This window comes from Salmo salar, chromosome 23, assembly GCF_965601325.2.
Source record: "Salmo salar chromosome 23, fSalSal1, whole genome shotgun sequence".
Taxonomy (NCBI): domain Eukaryota; kingdom Metazoa; phylum Chordata; class Actinopteri; order Salmoniformes; family Salmonidae; genus Salmo; species Salmo salar.
The window spans coordinates 25,529,817-25,545,889 of NC_138313.1; the positions used below are offsets into that span (position 1 = coordinate 25,529,817).

The following is a 16,073-nucleotide window of genomic DNA, read 5'->3' on the forward strand; positions in this document are numbered from 1 at the left end:
TGCCACACATCTTTCTAGATATACCTAGAGCCTTATGAAGCACTTTTGAAAACATAATACACATTCAATACATAACAAACAATGGCAACTTATATGCAGGCAAAAGCGTTTGAGTGAAATCATGTTGGCCATGTTGGATTAAGAATAAAATGTATTTACACTAAAACAGTCTTTAAGGGTATGAGTGTTATACACACTTCTGAAAAATGCCTAATCTACAAAATGCATATTTACATGTGATCTAAACATCAAATGGAATTATGGCAGCCATATTTGATTTTCAACGCCATATTGGATTTGAGGCAAAGCCCATGTTGGCTCTGTGGTGACCTCTGACTTAATTCCGAGAGTAGGGGCTAAAGATACAAAATCCTTCAAGGAACCTTGGACTCCAAAAGATCTAATTCCAATGTTGGAGCTCATTTGTTTTCCATAGAGCAGATTACACTAGCCACAACATAAAAAAACATGTGTAACTGTATGTATTTTTGTCAGGCAGGACGATACAGCACTGAATGAGAGCAAATTTGACTTGGAAAGTTCTCTATTAATCATCGATCTAAATTTAAAGCATACAATCCATCATAAATATTCATAGTTGACATTTCTGCCTATTGTATCTCTGTTTACAGGTCTATATTCCCAAGATGCATTACATATCCTAATGCTGTTTGTCTGTGTATGTAGGGCAGACAGCTGACTACTTGTATTCCAAATTGTAGCAATATCAGAGCTTGCAATATTGTGTTACATGAGTTTGAGGCCCATCCACCCTCCAGCCAGGTATTATGTTTCACTTTTGGAGTTTAGGGGGTTTGCCACAATATATATAAATGTAACAACTTTTGCTGTAAAATATTTTTCAACAACTATACATTTATTTTATGGGAGATATTATGGACGTGGGAAAAAAACATTGTGTTTTGTTCTACCTTGGCTAGAACAAAAGGCCTAGTTGTGTCTACAAAGTGAGTCAACTTGGCTCCATAGGCAATGTGCATGTTGTGTTCTATTCTAGACCAATGGATGTAAAGGTGGCATAATCGAACATCATGCAGGAGAGAGGCTGTGAAACAGTGTTGAGCAATATTCATATCAATGGTTAAAAGTATAGAAGACCACGGACACCTACCATATGAAATGCCTATTACAATCACTTTGGGTTGTGTGTGTGAGTTGTAAACAATGTGACTCCTGAGAGCAAAGATGTGAAGTGCTCCATCTCTACAGCGGTGCGCTCTCGCTCTCTCAAAATAGACCAAAACCTCATCACTTAGATATGGCGATGAAAAGGAAATGAACTACGTCTCTAGTGGTGTGTTCAAGTATAAAAGCAGCTGACAAAATTGCAAACAAACCACATCCCATGACAGTTTTTGTCAGTTATTATGTGCATCTATCCAATAGGCCTACACTTCTCTGAAGAGAATTAATGATGGTCGACAAGGCAGTAAAACTTCAATAATACTATCTTCAGTAGCTGGGACTACTAAGATTGCACCTCCCCTGTAGAGTACTGTTATGGTTATGCAATGTTTTGACATGGAAATGAGAATGTGCTCTAGTAATCTAATGGCAATATGCCTCTTCAGATCTGATGTATCTTTGGGTGAATGTACAATTCTGCATGTCAGGCTGGCAGAGATTGCTCCTTAATTGGGATTGCTCAGCAGTAGTTAGAGAAAGGGGCCCATATTATAATCACATGGAACCTTAAGGTTTGTGTTTTGTGCTCGATCTAGAAATACATTTTGGCTATGCATTGATTTGTTATTTCAGGTGTGTATATAAAATACTTCTGTGAAACACCAGTAGCACCGGTCCTGCAGTAGTTTTTCCAGAGAGAGGGATGTTTGTGCTCCTATTCAATATCTTTCTGTTGAATGAATGAACCCAGTTGAGAGTAGCAGACAGACTGTCCATGCTGTGGTCATGCTTGCTTGGTTGTCACTTCCTTGATTCTACAAGGTCTCTGACTAGCCCTCTTCTGCTCCGATTCAGACCTGGCTGAGATAAACACCACTGCTGCAGTGTCGTCGGCTAAATAGGACTCATTGTCAGCCGGCTACTTTTTCCACTTCATTAATTCAACCTAGGCTTCTTTTCATTTAAAAGTTTAAATTCGCTAGTCAGAAAAGTTAATATTGCCTTCTCCTGCTAGAATGAACTACATGGATCTTCTATTGATAGGACAGGCGCCTGTCAGTCACAAAGCGAGTGATGACGGGGACACACTGCTAGTTTGTCAGTCTTCTGTCTGTTTATTTTTGTGCTCTGGTTGGCTGCAATAAAATGTATTTTCACAGAGGAGGGAGAGCATGATGCGTTATCGTTTCCTGTGAGTTAATTTACACGTCCCATGTAATGTAAGTGGTAACGATGACGGAACACCTGCTCCAATATCCAATGATGGGCGTGGCGCGAATTACAAATTCCTCAAAAATACAAAAACTTCAATTTTTCAAACATATGACTATTTCACAGCATTTTAAAGACAAGACTCTCCTTTATCTAACCACACTGTCCCATTTCAAAAAGGCTTTACAGCGAAAGCAAAACATTAGATTATGTCAGCAGAGTACCCAACCAGAAATAATCAGACACCCATTTTTCAAGCTAGCATATAATGACACAAAAAACAAAACCACAGCTAAATGCAGCACTAACCTTTGATGATCTTCATCAGATGACACACCTAGGACATTATGTTATACAATACATGCATGTTTTGTTCAATCAAGTTCATATTTATATCAAAAACCAGCTTTTTACATTAGCATGTGACGTTCAGAACTAGCAAACCAGCCTTCTGAGAGCCCATGGGAGCCGTAGGAAGTGTCACGTAACAGCAGAGATCCTCTGTAATGGATAGAGATAATCAAGAAGGGCAAGAAATTGTCAGACAGGGCACTTCCTGCATGGAATCTTCTCAGGTTTTGGCCTGCCAAATGAGTTCTGTTATACTCACAGACACCATTCAAACAGTTTTAGAAACTTTGGAGTGTTTTCTATCCAAAGCTAATAATTATATGCATATTCTAGTTTCTGGGCAGGAGTAGTAACCAGATTAAATCGGGTACGTTTTTTATCCGGCCGTGTCAATACTGCCCCCTAGCCCTAACAGGTTAAATCAGCATGTTGTTTGTGAAACAGTATCTTCTAAATCAAAGAGGAATAGATGAAGCATGAATATGTTGGCTATATGAATAAAGATTTAATGTAGCCAAAGATTATAGGGTCCCCGAGGAAACACTGAACATCACTTTGGTTCCTACCCTGTCACAATAACTCGTTCATGGCATTTTCATTCGTTGTCATGTCAAACACTGTATTCAAAGTGCCCACTATTATTTATATTCTAACTATAGAATTATAATAAACATTCTATTTCCATGATTCCACAAGTTCACCTAAGTGTTTTGATCTAAATCGCAATTGCAACATTTGGTTAACCTCTTGGGGCTAGGTGGGACGCTAGCGTGCCACCTGTGGTGCACTCCATCAACAGCAGGTGCATTTCAAGAGCGGCAAATTTGAATCCAAATAAATGTCAAAATTCAAATTTTTCAAAAATACAACTATGTTACACCATTTGAAAGATAAACATCTCCTTAATCTAACCACGTTTTACGATTTCAAAAAGGTTTTACGGCGAAAGCATAAATTTAGAGTATGTTAGGACAGTACATTTACAAGAGTTGTGTGTAATGTTTTGTCAAGTCAAAGACAGGGTCACCAAAACCATAAAACCAGCTAAAATGATACACTAACCTTTTACAATCTCCATCAGATGACACTCCTAGGACATTATGTTAGACAATGCATGCATTTTTAGTTCTATCAAGTTCATATTTATATACAAAAACAGCGTTTTACTATGGCATTGATGTTGAGGAAATCGTTTCCCTCCAATAACCGGCAGTCAAGTCAGCGTCACAAATTAAATAATTAAAATTAGAAAACATTGGTAAAATATTATATTGTCATTTAAAGAATTATAGATTTACATCTTTTGAACGCAATCAACTTGCCAGATTTAAAAATAACCTTACTGGGAAATCACACTTTGCAATAATCTGAGCACTGTGCCCAGAAAAATACGCGTTGCGATACAGACTAGACGTCATGTTGGGGAGATCTAAAATCGAAAATACTATGTAAATAATCCATTACCTTTGATTCTCTTCATCAGATGTCACTTCCAGGTATCACAGGTCCATAACGAATGTAGTTTTGTTCAAAAAAGCTCATCATTTATGTCCAAAAATCTCCGTCTCGTTAGCACATGATGTAAGCCAGCCGGACTTCTCGTCATGAACGAGGGGAAAAAATATATTTCCGTTCGTTCAAACATGTCAAACGTTGTATAGCATAAATCATTAGGGCCTTTTTTAACCAGAACATGAATAATATTCAAGGTGGACGAATGCATAGCCTTTTATAACGTATTGGAACGAGGGTACCCAACATGAAGTAGCGCGCCAGGTGTCTAATGGGACATCACCGTTCCATGGCTCTTGTTCGGTCAGATCTCCCTCCAGAAGACTCAAAACACTTTGTAAAGGCTGGTGACATCTAGTGGAAGCAATAGGAAGTGCCAAAATATTCCTAAACCCCTGTGTTTTTCAATGGGAGAGGTTTAAAGTCAATACAACACATCAGGTATCCACTTCCTGTCAGAAAATGTCTCAGGGTTTTGCCTGCCAAATGAGTTCTGTTATACTCACAGACACCATTCAAACAGTTTTGGAAACTTTAGAGTGTTTTCTATCCATATATAATAAGTATATGCATATTCTAGTTACTGGGTAGGATTAGTAACCAGATTAAATCGGGTACATTTTTTTTATCCAGACGTGCAAATGCTGCCCCCTAGACCCAACAGGTTAATAGCCTGGGTGTCTATTTGCTTAAATCACTGAACACAAGAGGCACGTATTACAGAGTGGCTTATATTTGAGCCAGGCGTGTTTTTCCTTAATGCACACAGCTTTTGATCATTTTCATAGTTAATTGTTTAATTCCAGCATTCACTTCCAGCATTTTAATAATTTTCTTCATTTCCTACACTGTGTTATCACTTAAACACTGTCACATTTTTTTTGTCTTAGTATGCCTAAAAAAAATTATAATAATAATTTTCCTTGACGGTATAATTATTCTCCTCTTTGACTGTGCACTTTCGCCAATAGAGGGCGATTTGGCTGATTTCTAGGGGCATTAGAATGTACCAGTAGCCACCAAAATAGAGCTCATTCTGCAATTTATTTTCTCGGGGGCATGCCCCCACCGGTGCCCCCCAGCCCAGAACTCCCTGGCTGGCAATTATTTCTATCTGGCTGGCTACTCCATGCACTTACGGAAAACACTGCTGCTGTAATTGATGGAGCACAGTACAGCCCAGAGCAACAGCTCAGCTCCGCTCTGGAAAGAGAATCCCCTTCCCATCCCCAATTACACACATTCAGTCAGTAGTAGAACGGCTGAGATTCTGTTTAACGCAACAGCACCACTGCAGTGGGATGGCGAGAATGGGCACTGCACCTTGTTATTTGCCATAATGGAGAGACACACTAGCAGTGCTACTGCTCCTGTCCACAGTTAGCCCCCAGCAGCAGGTTTCTGTGCACACCCTGACCCCTGACTGAGAACCCTGCCTGCTGCCCTGGTGCGAACTTGTGTGTGCAGCAGGGTGGAATGGTTTTTGCACACAGACAAAATGTGTTAGTGCATCTCCTGGGAGGAAGTCTCCACTCTCTAGCCCTGGCTTCAGTTTTTACTTAGCAGCACTTATATGTGTGATTTGTCTAATGTGAAAATATTCTGCGCTGGGTTCTGATAAAACAACTGTCTCACCTCCTCCCTTTCATTGCAGGCCTATGTCCTGTTTGCTGACCTCATGGTGTAACCAGGTGTAAAGATGAGCATTAGCAGTGATGAGGTCAACTTTCTTGTGTACAGATACCTACAGGAGTCAGGTAGGCTCCAACGCTCAAACCACATGTCCATTCACATTCGGTAAACACTGGTAACAGACAGCTGTTGAAACAATGTTCTGTATATTCTCCTACTCATGTAATGTTCTAGTGCTATTAAAGGGTGCCTAGAAAATGTGCACTACAATAACAACCACAGAGCTATTTGAAATGTGCTATTTCCAGAGTCACCAAAGGGAGGGCTCTGCTCAGTATAATGTGCTGCCTAGTGCCTACTGACATGCTGCTCATGCTTGCCCTCGACAGGATTTTCCCACTCAGCCTTCACGTTTGGCATAGAGAGCCACATCAGCCAGTCCAACATCAATGGAGCCCTGGTGCCCCCTGCTGCCCTCATCTCCATCATACAGAAGGGCCTGCAGTACGTGGAGGCCGAAGTCAGCATTAATGAGGTGATCTCATCTCCTCCTCATTCACACAACTCATTATCACAGCATCTCATCTCAGCTGACTATCAGGGAATCTGTGGACTTTATTTCCGCAAGCCTGGTATAGTGTGATCAAATGCAGAAATCAGCAATTGTTTGATCACAAATCAGAAAGAATATGCATGCGGTGCTAGGTTTCTGCTCTTCAGTTAATATGCCGTTATTAACCAATGTAGCTTTATAATGCATTGCATTATTATATTTTAATAGATGGTTCTCTAGTGATTATTTTTGAGAATGTATTTATTATTCTTTAATTTGAGTTATAACTGATGATTTTAGCCTATCATTGCTTATAGCTACAGTAGTTATTTAGCAGTTTGCATTTTAGTATAACCAGCTTGTCTGGTGTCCCCAGGACGGCACGCTGTTCGACGGACGGCCGATCGAGTCCCTGTCGCTCATCGACGCGGTAATGCCGGATGTGGTGCAGACACGGCAGCAGGCCTACCGAGACAAGCTGGCCCAGCAGCAGGCGGCCCAGGCCCCCCCGGCCACCACCACCAACTTGACGGCCAATGCCAAGAACGGAGAGAACACGGCCAACGGCGAGGAGAACGGAGCTCACACCTTAGCTAGTGAGTCTCGGCTTTAGCGTTTATTAACTATAACACCGAGAGAAAGGAGGGAAACAAATATTTGTAACATTGTTGAGTCAATGCCAATGCTGGATGTTTTGTTATTCAGATCTTGCACATGCTGATGAGGTGCTCTCTGTGTGCCATACAGACAACCATGTCGACATGATGGAGGTGGATGGGGATGTGGAGATTCCCCAGAACAAAGCCATGGTGCTCCGAGGTCACGAGTCAGAGGTGTTCATCTGCGCCTGGAACCCTGTCTCTGACCTGCTTGCGTCCGGGTCAGTGTCTGTCTCTCTCTCTCTATATATATATTGTTGTAATGATGTGCATATAGTTACAAATAAATCAACATAAATATAGGTTGTATTTACAATGGTGTTTGTTATTCACTGGTTGCCCTTTTCTTGTGGCAACGAGGCACAAATATTGCTGCTGTGATTACACACTGGTATTTCACCCAATAGATATGGGAGTTTATCAAAATTGGATTGGATTTGTTTTAGAATTGGATTTGTTTTAGAATTCTTGGTGGGTCTGTGTAATCTGAGGGAAATATGTGTCTCTATGGTCATACACTTGGCAGGAGGTTAGGAAGTGCAGCTCAGTTTCCACCTCATTTTGTGGTCAGTGTGCACATTAGACTGTCTTTCTTGAAAGCCAGGTCTGCTTTTGGTGGCCTTTCTCAATAGCAAGGCTAGTCTGTACATAGTCAAATATTTCCTTAATTTTGGTTCAGTCACATTGGTCAGGTATTCTGCCACTGTGTACTCTCTGTTTAGGGCCAAATAGCATTCTATTTTGCTCTGTTTAAAAAATATATATATTTCCAATGTGTCAAGTAATTGTCATTTTGTTTTCTCATTATTTGGTTCGGTCTAATTGTGTTGCTGTCCTGGGGGTCTGTTTGTGTTTGTGAACGGAGCCCCAGGACCAGCTTGCTTAGGGGACTCTTCTCCAGGTTCATCTCTCTGTAGGTGATGGCTTTGTTATGGAAGGTTTGGGAATCGCTTCCTTTTAGGTGGTTGTGGAATTTAATGTCTCTTTTCTGGATTTTGATAATTAGCGGGTATCGGCCCAATTCTGCTCTGCATGCATTATTTGGTGTTTTACGTTGTACACAGAGGATATTTTTGCAGAATTCCGCATGCAGTCTCTGAATTTGGTGTTTGTCCCATTTAGTGAATTCTTGATTGGTGAGCGGACCCCAGACCTCACAACCATAAAGAGCAATAGGTTCTCTCTCTCTCTCTCTCTCTCTCTCTCTCTCTGTCTCTGTCTCTGTCTCTCTCTCTGTCTCTCTCTCTCTCTCTCTCCCTCTCTCTCTCTCTCTCTCTCTCTTTCTCTCACTCTCTTTGGCTCTCTCTCTCTCTCTCTCTCTCTCTTTCTTTCTGGAAAACGTCCCAGTAGGATTCTGGATTTCTTGCTTATTCCTTCCTTATTCCATGAATCTCCCAACCTGGATTAGAAAAAAACCTGGGCATTTTGGGAAAGTTAACAGAATTTTGCAATCCTATGTCAATATATTGATTGATAGACTGATTTACCGAGGACCTAGGGCTTTCTGTGTTTCTGGTTTGTTGCTGTATTGCATTGTACTGTGCTGACTGTCCCACCACGGTGCAGGTCTGGGGACTCGACGGCACGGATCTGGAACCTGAGTGAGAACAGCACCAGCAGCTCCACACAGCTTGTACTGAGGCACTGCATACGGGAGGGAGGTCAGGACGTCCCCAGCAACAAAGACGTCACATCATTAGACTGGAATGTGAGTCAAGGGTCTACACTCACTCATAACTTATCACAACCCCTCAAATTCCATAACTTTATTTCCACTTCTATTTTTTTGAATGTTAGGAGTCACTTGAAACTGCTTTAATGTTTCAAAGCTTTGACCTTGCTACTGTTTTGCTCTGTATGTTATTTATCCTTGCAAGGGAAATTTCATCGAGCAGAATTATGTTCCTATGCTGATGTGCTGAACAATATGTATTTGCTTTAAAACCTTTTTATTTTATTTATACAATTTATCTCTTTCCACCTGACAGAGTGAGGGTACATTACTAGCAACCGGCTCATATGATGGATTTGCCAGGATATGGACAAAGGATGGTGAGTTGCCACTTTTTACTGCTTTTTCAACTCACCATCTTGTCAGTTTCCGAAACACTCGCCTCTCTAATATAAATGCTTTGAACCCTAGGTAATCTTGCAAGTACCCTGGGTCAACACAAAGGTCCCATTTTTGCATTAAAATGGAACAAGAAAGGAAACTTTATTCTTAGTGCCGGAGTAGATAAGGTAAGAACCCAAACAGGCTTATATTTGTGTTATGAGCTCAAGACTTGAAATGCTATGATGACTCATTAACCTCTTCTGTTAGTCAGAACTAAAAGAACCTTGTTATTCTTAGGCGTGTTCTAATTTAATGTTTTTGTTTGTGTGTGTGTGTTTCTCCCTGCAGACTACAATCATATGGGATGCTCACACAGGAGAAGCAAAGCAGCAGTTCCCGTTCCATTCAGGTGCACTGAATTATCCATTGGCTTCTTTCCTCTTAATTAACCCTTATTAGACATGTATCAGTACATACTTACGTGACTACAAACAGTAAGGGTATTTTTGTGCCGAATCATTCCTAGTTTCTGTCAAGCACAGGCATAGAGTTCTATGTTGTTTATTCATTGCATTTTCTTCCACTCTTCCTCTTGTTGTGACTCAACAGCACCTGCTCTGGATGTGGACTGGCAGAGCAACAACACGTTTGCCTCCTGCAGTACAGACATGTGCATCCATGTGTGTAAGCTTGGCCAAGACAGGCCTATCAAGACATTCCAAGGACACACAGTGAGTCAGCCCCCACACCCCACAGTGTAACACTGCTCCTGCAGACATTATAGAAGTACCTATTTCTATGTGTCAGAGACTTTGCCCTTTCTCTGTCTGCACTGATAACTCTGTTCCCCTCCGTTCCAGAATGAAGTGAATGCAATCAAATGGGATCCAACCGGTAACCTGCTAGCCTCTTGCTCAGATGACATGACGCTGAAGGTAAGATAGGAATGAAAACTAGCTGTCTAGCTACATCCAGTGTTGTCAGAGTTTTTGATTACTGTCCCTGTTAAATACATTTTATAAATAAATACTCGTGCACTGTTTAATGTTGTGCTCTGGATTATGTACCAGAAATTCAAATAATTTATGTGTTGTTTATATCACTCTATCATTTTTCTTAGTTTCAATTGTGATGAATACCACTCGACAAATTGTCGACCTGAAAAATAAACCAAGTATAAAACCAACCAAACATTCTTATCTTTCTGAACATTCAGCTTTTTTGCATGATCATCACATGTAAAACATTATTTTGTCATTTCACCATGCTAGATCTGGAGTATGAAACAGGACACGTGCGTTCATGATCTGCAAGCTCACAGCAAAGAGATCTACACTATCAAATGGAGCCCCACCGGTCCTGGAACCAACAACCCCAATGCCAATCTGATGCTTGCCAGGTACTGAAACAGAAGCACTGCTGTGCCCTCTGTGTCGGCATTCATTTGCTTGGATGTGCGAGCAGCATTACTGACATAACAGCGGTGTGGCCCTGTTCGAGGGTAATGGACTGATGACCACACTGTTTCTGGGCCAGCCACAGTCTTTGTGCCCTGAGCAGAAACTCTGAATTGCAAGAGTTTGTGTTTTGCTGTATTGGGGCTTTGTTTGAAGTGAGCTATGACTATGAGCCAAGTACTTGCTTCTGGGGGGGCAGATAGATGACAGTTTTTCCTGTGTTCCTTGCAGCGCGTCCTTTGATTCGACGGTGCGGCTGTGGGATGTGGACCGAGGCATCTGCATCCACACGTTAACCAAACACCAGGAGCCTGTCTACAGTGTGGCCTTCAGCCCAGACGGCAGGCATCTGGCCAGCGGCTCCTTCGACAAGTGTGTTCACATCTGGAACACGCAGGTACAGTCTGACACCATCAATCCCCTGGCTATCCGTCCCCTGACACTGTCCCGCTGTCCAGCTTGCATGGAGCTGGGAACTGTTAGTGATAGTACCTATTAGCTATTTTGTTACTTAGGTCAGTGGTAGTGCTTATTTTGGAGACTTTAATTAGGCTTTCGAATGAATTTAAATCTAAGCAAGCTATGGCTGATTTTTAATGAAATATCTACATAGGTGTACAGAGGCCCATTATCAGCAACAATCACTCCTGTGTTCCAGTGGCACGTTGTGTTAGCTAATCGAAGTTTATAATTTAAAAGGCTAATTGATCATTAGAAAACCCTTTTGCAATTATGTTAGCACAGCTGAAAACTGTAGTGCTGGTTTAACCTTTGGCTTGTGCCTGTCGTTGTGGTTGTTGATCTAACGTCTTCTCTTCCCTTTCCACAGACTGGCGCTTTAGTCCATAGTTACAGGGGGACAGGGGGGATCTTTGAAGTTTGCTGGAATGCAGCAGGTGACAAAGTGGGAGCAAGTGCATCAGATGGATCTGTGCGTACTAATGTTTTGAGCATTTTCATATACTTAGTTTTTTAAAATGTTTTCTATTGTGTTATCGCCAAAATAAAAGTTTAGCACTCTGAGATATATATCTCAAATAATAATATACTAAAACTAGAATTTCTTGTTTTTCAGGTTTGTGTATTAGATCTGCGGAAATAACACTGCTTGTTGGAAGCCATGGACCGACAATGAATGTGTACATAGCCAAAATGACTGTCCCTGCCCCATGTACTGCTAGTCCCGCTTAAACCATGGCTGGCCACTACAGACCAGAAACAAGCACTCCGACACAGCAGATTCAGGAGCAAGGACACGCTCTGTGCAGCAAGTCGTTAGGACCAGAGACATTAAAGGGACACAGACAAAAAAATGTAAATGAAGAAGAAAAAAAAGCAGATCTGTATATGTACCAACATTTGGAAGCTATTTTGCTTTTTGATCTTTAAACCATGCTCATCAAGACAAAAAAATATGTTTTAACTTTATTGGTAGTTCAGTCTCTGTGTGCAGACATATCGGCTTTCCAATCCTGCGGCCGTCAGTTCGGTTTTTAACAAAATCATTTATATTATTTCAATGTTTAAGGAGTCATCTTTTTATACACACTCACAAAACTGTTCTTTGAAAAAAATCATATTTGGTAGTGTACGCTTTGTGGTTCAAAACAATATCGGGACTTGAAGAAAAATTTCATTTTTTGTAGTTGTAGTTTTTACTGTTGACATCTAAATGCAGTAGTTTTTTTATTTATTTTTTCTAAAGAATACATTGTTTCTTCTGGCCATAATATGAGTATAAATTAACATGGGCACACATTAAAAAAGAGGCATTATACATCTGGATCCTTTAAAACCATGTTTATGGTTGGTTTCTGCACCATCGATGGAGCTAGAGAAACATTCCATGAGTCCCTCCTGGACAAAGCTGTACTGCTGTAGCTATCATGTGGAAACATCAGGTATTGGATTGGTTAAAGAACAGAAGCAGACAAATCAGTACCTAATGACCCCCCCCAGTGTGAAGGATTGGAACTGTGATGCCCACTGGACCTTTCACAACAGTGTTACCACTCGGGAAACGGAGGCCCCTTTTACAATATATAGCAAAAAGGGAAGACTTGCTTTAAGTTTTGTATTCTTCTAATGACTACTTAGCTGATAATGTGTTTCTCTCAATGATTATTTTCAAGTACATTTCATATTGCTGATTTATCATATTTGTGTCATAACAAAACTTCCATTAGGGTTTTACTCAAAATGGTTTACATGTTTATAAGGCAAAGTTTTTTTTTTATTCCTGTAGATGATTTCCCAAACTAGATATTGACAGTGGTTATTTGGATCACAAACAAGCAATGCTGTTTTCAGTGGAAAAATGTAATCTTAAAGCAAGTCTGGGTGTTGGGCTAGGAATAAGAAATCACATGGAGTAACATACACCATATACATTATTTTTGTGCTGCATTTTTTTAAAAAGTAGTTAAAAAGTTAACTGAATTTGAAGCAGTCATGCAACACTGTGTGATATAATTGTACATTCATGTAAATGTATCATTTCAAATCATTGTGAGCAGAGAAGTCCCCTACTGGTCAGTAAGCAATCAACAGTTACAGGGGCTTGCTAAAGTATTCACCCCCCTTGGCATTTTTCCTATTTTGTTGCCTTACAACCTGGAATTAAAATATATTTTTTGGGGGGGGGTTGTATCATTTGATTTACACAACATGCCTACCACTTTGAAGATGCAAAATATTTTTTATTGTGAAACAAACAAATAAGAAGACAAAGAAATTAAAGATGAGCGTTCATAACCATTTACCCCCCCCCCCCCCCCCCCCCCCCCTCCTTTGTAGTGCCACCTTTTGCAGCAATTACAGCTGCAAGTATTTTGGGGTATGTCTCTATAAGCTTGGCACATCTAGCCATGGGGATGTTTGCCTATTTTTCAAGGCAAAACTGCTCCAGCTCCTTCAAGTTAGAAGGGTTCCGCTGGTGTACAGCAATCTTTAAGTCATACCACAGATTCTCAATTGGATTGAGGTCTGGTCTTTGACTAGGCCATTCCAATACATTTAAATGTTTCCCCTTAAACCACTCGAGTGTTGCTTTAGCAGTATGCTTAGGGTCATTGTCCTGCTGGAAGGTGAACCTCCGTCCCAGTCTCAAATCTCTTGAAGACTGAAACAGGTTTCCCTCAAGAATTTCTCTGTATTTGGCACCCACCATCATTCCTTCAATTCTGACCAGTTTCCCAGTCTCTGCCGATGGAAAAACACCCCCACAGCATGATGCTGCCACCACCGTGCTTCACTGTGGGGATGGTTTTCTTGGGGTGATGAGAGGTGTTGGGTTTGTGCCAGACATAGCATTTTTCTTGATGGCCAAAAAGCTAAATTTTAGTCATCTGACTAGAATACCTTCTTCCGTATGTTTGGGGAGTCTCGCATATGCCTTTTAGCGAACACTTATTTTTTTTCTTTAAGCAATGGCCACTCTTCTTTTTCTGGCCACTCTTCTGTAAAGCCTAGCTCTGTGGAGTGTACGGCTTAAAGTGGTCCTATGGACAGATACTCCAATCTCCGCTGTGGAGCTTTGCAGCTCCTTCAGGGTTATCTTTGGTCTCTTTGTTGCCTCTCTGATTAATGCCCTCCTTGCCTGGTCTGTGAGTTTTGGTGTACGGCCCTCTCTTGGCAGGTTTGTTGTGGTGCCATATTCTTTCCATTTTTTTAATATTGGATTTAATGGTGCTCTGTGGGATGTTCAAAGTTTCTGATATTTTTTTTAGAACCCAACCCTGATCTGTACTTCTCCACAACTTTGTCCCTGACCTGTTTGGGGAGCTCCTTGGTCTTCATAGTGCCGCTTGCTTAGTGGTGTTGCAGACTCTGGGGCCTTTCAGAACACAGATTATGTGACAGATCATGTGACACTTAGATTGCACACAGGTGGACTTTATTTAACTAATTCTGAAGGTAATTGGTTGCACCAGATCTTATTTATGGGCTTCATAGCAAAGGGGGTGAATGAATATGCATGCACCACTTTTCCGTTTTTAAAAAAATATATAATTCTTTGAAAGAAGTAATTTTTTTTCATTTCACTCCACCAATTTGGACTATTTTGTGTATGTCCATTACATGAAATAAAAATAAAAATCCATTTAAGTTACAGGTTGTAATGCAACAAATAAGAAAAATGCCAAGGGGGATGAATACTTTTGCAAGGCACTGTAAGTAATTTTGGATTTACTTTTTAACAATTTCATTTGAAATGGGACAAATCTGAATATTCACCAATTACTTTCTAGATATCTGGTTAAATGTAGTGTTTTTAAAACAAAGCAAGCCATTCTAATTTTAATGATTGCAGAGTGAGGTTTTGCCTTGATGGAACTGTGAGGATCCAGAAGCAATTGTGATGGCCAGGATTCCTTGTCCCCCTTGTTTAAGCCTTATATCTTATCCGTTTATTTTTTAAGGATATCGCTAGACATAGGGCCGGATGCATGGGCCCATATGAAGCCTACTCCTGGTCTCATAAAGCACTTTCTGTGGAAACATTGAGGATGTTTTAGTCTTAGAGTAGGTTTAATCAGGGTCTGTGCAATTGTCCCATAAATTTGCATTTTATACAAAGTGTAGACCTTTTAAATCTGTATAAACCGTCTACTCTAAGTAGATTGCACCATCTGGACACTATTTATTATACAGTCCATGACAGAGGAAAGGTATTTGAGGTTTTCTTATATGAAAAATCTGCTGTCTTAGTGTCTGCTTTGCCCTTCATTTTCACTACCTGAATTCTAATCATATTTTTATGATGTGTATGTCCCCTGGACATTTTGTACTCTTTTAAAACTTTTGTAATTCATATTTCTTTGTAGCCTAAAGGAGTAAAATGTTTGATTATTGGGGATACTCAAGTACTGTGTGTTCCAGTTTAATGATTTTTTTGGTTCCACATTGCATCATGAGTGCCCACACCCCACCCTTGGTTTTCTCAAGTCAAGTTTTGTTTTTGTTTTTGCAGATTCTCCTTGCATTGCATTGATCTGTTGTAATTTTAACCAGATCTGAAAAAAGTCCAGAATAAAATATATTTTGATATTAATATATATAATTTTTTATTTCATTTTCCCGTGGTTGTTTATCTGTTTATTCTAAACGTTCTTTATAAACCCAAAGTCAAATGTGTAAGCTAGTGAGATGCATAAATATGAAATCATTCTTAGTAGGGAAAGAAGGCGTAGGCAACTTTTCCATAGTGAGATCCCAGACATGCTGTGGCATCATACCAGTTATTTTCAGATTTGGTGATGCACCAGTCTACATTTGATGTATAGACTAAAATAATTGTATCTGCTCTGGTTATGCTGTTAAACAATGTAAATATATAGTTGTAAAGACTCCCTAACAGCAGGACTACTGTTAATTCAATAAAGCCCTTGGAAAACAATTAAATGAAAACCAAACAGTACATGAAATGGTTGGCCGTAGGAAATAACCCTGATGCAAATTTTATTTGTCACATGCTTTGTAAACGACAGGTGTAG

The 16,073-nt window shown here is 40.3% G+C and overlaps 1 protein-coding gene across 5 annotated transcripts in view; it reads left to right on the forward strand.

Moving 5' to 3' along the window:
- The window catches only part of LOC106584305 (F-box-like/WD repeat-containing protein TBL1XR1), a 51,463-nt gene extending 35,832 nt beyond the window's left edge, over positions 1-15,631 (forward strand). For 4 of the 5 annotated variants that reach the window (XM_045706026.2, XM_014169390.3, XM_014169391.3 and 1 more), the window contains 14 exons: positions 5,876-5,978; positions 6,243-6,388; positions 6,783-7,002; positions 7,112-7,286; positions 8,632-8,773; positions 9,054-9,117; positions 9,209-9,306; positions 9,470-9,530; positions 9,731-9,852; positions 9,982-10,056; positions 10,393-10,520; positions 10,810-10,975; positions 11,408-11,509; positions 11,654-15,631. In XM_045706026.2, coding sequence (XP_045561982.2) covers positions 5,921-5,978; positions 6,243-6,388; positions 6,783-7,002; positions 7,112-7,286; positions 8,632-8,773; positions 9,054-9,117; positions 9,209-9,306; positions 9,470-9,530; positions 9,731-9,852; positions 9,982-10,056; positions 10,393-10,520; positions 10,810-10,975; positions 11,408-11,509; positions 11,654-11,680 — 1,584 coding nt within the window. In that variant the 5' untranslated portion in view covers positions 5,876-5,920 and the 3' untranslated portion in view covers positions 11,681-15,631. The remainder of the gene's footprint in view (positions 1-5,875; positions 5,979-6,242; positions 6,389-6,782; positions 7,003-7,111; positions 7,287-8,631; positions 8,774-9,053; positions 9,118-9,208; positions 9,307-9,469; positions 9,531-9,730; positions 9,853-9,981; positions 10,057-10,392; positions 10,521-10,809; positions 10,976-11,407; positions 11,510-11,653) is intronic. The other variant, XM_014169392.3, reaches the window with a different exon arrangement.
- Positions 15,632-16,073: the final 442 nt, after the last annotated feature.